Raw genomic sequence first — 5,622 nt, 5'->3', positions numbered from 1 at the left:
CATATGCTGATATGCTTCTAATTGATATAAACAATATTTTTGGGCAAATTTTGTGAATTTAGTTACTGGTACAGTAATTTACGTGACTGCCTAGTAACTGATCGTGTGCTAGTTACCGGTACAACTCGCTTCGATGACACGTAGTTGGAAAGTACCACTAACTGAATCAGAATAAATAAGTGCTATTAAGATTAATTATGTAAGTATTTTTATAAATAATGTTATTTAATAGTATTATCAATATTAATTTAACATCTATAAATATATATTTCAATAGTTTAAAAAGATATATATTAATTTAGACAAGATGCTGTAACATAACCTTGCAATGTATCTGCATTGACACTAAGTAAGTAAATATTTTGTGTTCTTTAGAATCACAAACATGCCAAAGGTAACAAAAAAGAAATATACCCAAGAAAATATAAATGCTGCTTTGAAGGACATAAAAAATGGCATGTCGTTGAGAGAGGCAACACAAATATACAATGTACCGAGAAGCACGCTTTACTGCAAATCCAAAAATATTTATCCTGTGGAGTGTTCTAAAGGACCACCGACTATTTTAACGAAAGAAGAGGAATTAAGAATAACAGAATGGATAATCTACTGCTGTGATAGAGGTTTTCCAGTTAGTAAAAATCAACTGCTCGATAGTGTGCATTCGTAGTGACCGAATTAAAAAGATGTACGCCTTTCACAAATAACAAGCCCGGTAAACACTGGTATGAAGGTTTCTGTAGACGTCATCCAGAATTGTGCCTCAGAGTAGCTCAAAATTTGACACGTACTCGTGCTTCAGCTACAGAGGATGTGTTAAGAAATTGGTTTGCTGAAGTGCATGCACATTTGCAAAAAAAGGATCTTGTCGAGATTGATTCATCCAGGGTATTTAATTGTGATGAGAGTGCTTTTGCTTCCTCATAGAGGAAGCTTTGTTTTCGTGATTTTCGTATATGAACCTTTGATTGTGTATAAAGTTGGATCTAGTCAACCAAATTTAAAAAAAATATATATGAAATAGGGGTAGAAGAAACCAACGAAGAGATTGGTTTTTGAGTTTTTTCTGCCAATATGTTCAGATTGTTGTAAAACGTCGAAATATCGCCTAAAAAAAAATGTCCGTATGTGTGTATGTGTGTGTGTGTGTGTGTGTGTGTGTATGTGCACATTTGATGTTGTGGTTGCTCTAACTTCCGCAAATATTGAGATATCGGGCTGTTTGTTTTTTTAATCGATAGAGTATCATTTAAGGAAGGTTGGTATTGAATTTGACGATGATCGGTAAAGGGGTTCTTTTTAAAAAAAAATTTAAATTTTTTTAGAAATGTCCGTGGTTGCTCCAACTTCCGCAAATATTGAGATATCGGGCTGTTTTTTTTTTTAATCGATAGAGTATCGTTCAAGGAAGGTTGGTATTGAATTTGGCGATGATCGGTAAAGGGGTTCTTTTTTAAAAAAATTTTTTAAGATTTGGTTGATTAGACCCAACTTTATACGCGATCAAAGGTCCATAATTTTGATCGCATATAAAGCTAAGTCTAATCAACCGAATTTAAAAGAATTATATATGAAATAGAATGACATTTCTAAAAAAATTTAAAATTTTTTTAAAAAAGAACCCCTTTACCGATCGTCGCCAAATTCAATACCAACCTTCCTTGAACGAGACTCTATCGATTAAAAAAAAAAACAGCCCGATATCTCAATATTTGCGGAAGTTAGAGCAACCACGGACATGATAAAATATTATGAAAACGTATCATGGATAAAACGTATCGTGTATTGTGGATTTTTGAAAAAAATTCACAAAAGTAAGTGAATATTAAATATAAAAAAATTTTGAATTTTTTTAAAAATGTCCGTGGTTGCTCTAACTTCCGCAATTGAGATATCGGCCTGTTTTTTTTTTTAATCGATAGAGTTAAAAGCCATTCTGTAATTTCGTTTAATTATAATTAATATTCACTTACTCTGTAAACAAATTCTTCTATATCCCTCTATCTTTCCCTCCGTCTTTCCTCTACGATAGCAATATCGTTATTAAATCTTAAATAATTATAATATGTTTCTTCTAATAAACATTTACACTATTTTAAATAATTTATTAAAGACATGTTTTATTCTCCAAAAATGTTTATAAAAAAAATTTAACAATTTATTTAAATATTTTGTTAGAAAAATTTTAAGATAAATGATTTCGTTCAATAGTACTAAAGAAATATTTATTTGAATCAAGATACAATTTTTCTTTGGAACAAATAAATATTTCCTAGAAAATGAAAAATCGTGAACTGAAATGCAATGAATTGTTACTTACTTGTAGTAAATATTTCGTTGATTCAAGATAATCAGATCTTGCCTCAAGATCTGCATTTCTTAAATCAAAGAAATATTAACCTAAAGAAAATAAATATTTACTTGAGAATACAAAACAAACATTTCGATTTATGAATTGAAATGCAATGAATTGTTACTTACTTGTAGTAAATATTTCGTTGATTCAAGATAATCAGATCTTGCCTCAAGATCTGCATTTCTTAAATCAAATAAATATTAACCTAAATAAAATAAATATTTACTTGAGAATACAAAACCATTTCGATTTATGAATTGAAATGCAATGAATTGTTACTTACTTGTAGTAAATATTTCGTTGATTCAAGATAATCAGATCTTGCCTCAAGATCTGCATTTCTTAAATCAAATAATATTAACCTAAATAAAATAAATATTTACTTGAGAATACAAAACCATTTCGATTTATGAATTGAAATGCAATGAATTGTTACTTACTTGTAGTAAATATTTCGTTGATTCAAGATAATCAGATCTTGCCTCAAGATCTGCATTTCTTAAATTAAATAATATTAACGTAAAGAAAATAAATATTTACTTGAGAATACAAAACTATTTCGATTTATGAATTAAAATTCAGTATATTGTTACTTACTTATAGCAAATATTTCGTTGATTCAAGATAATCAGATCTTGCCTCAAGATCTGCATTTCTTAAATCAAATAAATATTAACGTAAAGAAAATAAATATTTACTTGAGAATACAAAACCATTTCGATTTATGAATTAAAATTCAGTGAATTATTACTTACTTACAGTTAATATTTCGTTGGTTCAAGACAATCACATCTTGCTTCAAGATCTGCATTTTTTAGATCAAATAAATATTGTAGCGGGGCGAAGCTAGGTAATTCGGACTTTGATCAAACGCTTGGTTGTTCCGCGCATTGACCAGTCAATCCTAATGGAACGCCCGCGCTACGGGCTTTGACCATGACATATATATATGTTATGATATATTGGTCAAAGCCCGTAGCGCGGGCGTTCCATAGGATTGACTGGTCAATGCGCGGAACAACCAAGCGTTTTGATCAAAGTCCGAATTACCTAGCTTCGCCACGCTACAATATTTATTTGATCTAAAAAATGCAGATCTTGAAGCAAGATGTGATTGTCTTGAACCAACGAAATATTAACTGTAAGTAAGTAATAATTCACTGAATTTTAATTCATAAATCAAAATGGTTTTGTATTCTCAAGTAAATATTTATTTCTTTACGTTATATTTATTTGATTTAAGAAATGCAGATCTTGAGGCAAAATCTGATTGTCTTGAACCAACGAAATATTAACTGTAAGTATAAGTAACAATTCACTATATATATATATATATATATATATCACAGTAGAGAGCTTATAAATAAAAACAGATTGAAATATTACGAACAAGTGTTTTATTTATCAATCGTTTTTTTTAATATATATAATTATTAGAAGGTACATAATGTTTTGAATCGGACATAGTATGCACATTTTGTACTCGATAATCTACAAGATTTTCATGGCTTACAAATCCCCACTCTTCTGTCTCTGTAATTTCGAAAGCGCTTAAATGGAAACAGTGTTCTACAATTTGAATTTTGCAGTACAAAAAAAAAATTTTTTTTCAAAGCCGATTATTATAAATTTTATTTTACCGAGAGAAACGCCAAAATCGTCTTTACTATAATTAATAACGTTATTTATTTCATAACGCGTCCCATTCATCCTTACCCAAGAGTAGCAGTTATAATCAAAAAAATTATGTGAAGGTAAATATTCTTTAAAACTTTCAAATTGACTTGTTAATCTAACTTTTACAAAAGGAATGCCATGAGAAAGATCATCATCAGAAAATCCAATATTACGCACTAGTCTATGAGAAAACTGTAACTGATGCTTTACTGCTAAGCTGTACGAAGGGTTTTTACGACTAGTGATAATTTTACTAGTTTCTTTTATTTGCTTGTGCTTGGCTTCGAAGCGCATACTGGACATATTTTTGAGTGGACCGAATGCACGCATAATTCGGGGATAGTGCAGCAGAATATGATGTTTAAATTTGAAGTTACATTTAAATAATTGTTTATGGGATGTTAAGTATTGGAAAACTAATTTTTCAAAGTTTTTAATAATTTCTTCGTTAATAGCTTCTGCTATTGCTATACACACAATTTTACGCATTATTAAATATAATTGCCAATATTTATTATTACTTTCAATTAAATCACCAACGAACAGACAGAGATTTTTTACTAGATAATGCATCTCAGATGCTGATAATATAATTAGTTCTTTTTTAATTGATTCTGATTGTAAAGGTGGTGGAACATTAGAGTCGGAAACGTGATTAAAACACTTAATTCTTTCGTTTAAAACATCTAAAGTAAAAAAGTTCTCCGTATTAATAAAATTATTCAAAATTTTAGCCAAATCGTATCTACATATCCCTTCAAATAAATCGTGCATTGGGTCCACTGAAAAATTTTGAGTTACGTGATAATTTGATATTACATGAAATACGCAATTTTCTCTAACTCCAAAAGTTTTTTCACTACAATGTGTAGAGTAGTTTGCTCTTGTTCTTAACATTTCTGGTTTTTCTTTTTTTTGTTTTTGTAATTCATCTTTAGGAACTGTACAAACTCGACAACAATGTGAGGAATTAAAACTTTTTGAGAAACCAAGAATTGTATTTAGTCCTAAGTTGTCACCTACTATGTAAGTTAAAACAAAAAAAATGTTCTTTTCCTCTCCATCAATGTTAATAATAATTCCATTATTTTGAAGATCAATGATTTCCTCTATGATGAAATTAAAAATTTGTTTATTTCCTACAGTGTTGTGATCCTGAGAGTTATGTAATTGCCATAAAAAAATATTTTCCAATTTACTAACATATTTCGTGGGCAAAATTGGAATAGAGCAGTACACTGCTCCAATTTTGTTGATGGTTCTATGCGTCCCTAAAGGATTATTTATTTCGATATCATCAAAATACAAAATTATAGGAAAAATAATTTTTTTAGCTTGATTAGCTACGTTTGTGTTCCAAAAATCACCTTTCATTACCGAATTAATGAGCACACTTTTATTACATTTTTCTATATGCTTCGTTATTACAGAAAAAACCATTGGCATTTCTAAAAAATTTTTTAACATCAATTTTATAGGTATTATAGTCAATGTACTTTTACAGATTACAAAACGCCTTCTACCTTTTAATTTGCCATATTTTAAAAATGATTTAACAACGATTTTTTTCGGCGGAAAATATAAATTTA

General features: G+C 29.2%; 1 protein-coding gene and 1 pseudogene across 1 annotated transcript; one reads left to right on the top strand and one right to left on the bottom strand.

Annotated features, from left to right (window-relative positions):
- The first annotated feature begins 385 nt into the window (after positions 1-385).
- LOC139812059 (uncharacterized) lies at positions 386-927 on the top strand (annotated as a pseudogene).
- Positions 928-3,736: 2,809 nt separating this feature from the next.
- On the bottom strand, positions 3,737-5,617 carry LOC139812058 (uncharacterized; the record flags this gene model as incomplete). Its single annotated transcript, XM_071776688.1, has 1 exon — positions 3,737-5,617. A coding segment is annotated over one exon (1,692 nt), but the record flags the coding sequence as incomplete, so codon positions are not given.
- Between the last annotated feature and the right edge of the window lie 5 nt (positions 5,618-5,622).

This window comes from Temnothorax longispinosus, chromosome 4, assembly GCF_030848805.1.
Source record: "Temnothorax longispinosus isolate EJ_2023e chromosome 4, Tlon_JGU_v1, whole genome shotgun sequence".
NCBI lineage: Eukaryota > Metazoa > Arthropoda > Insecta > Hymenoptera > Formicidae > Temnothorax > Temnothorax longispinosus.
The sequence above is the reverse complement of the archived record's forward strand: the minus strand, read 5'-3'. Positions and strand labels throughout refer to the sequence as shown.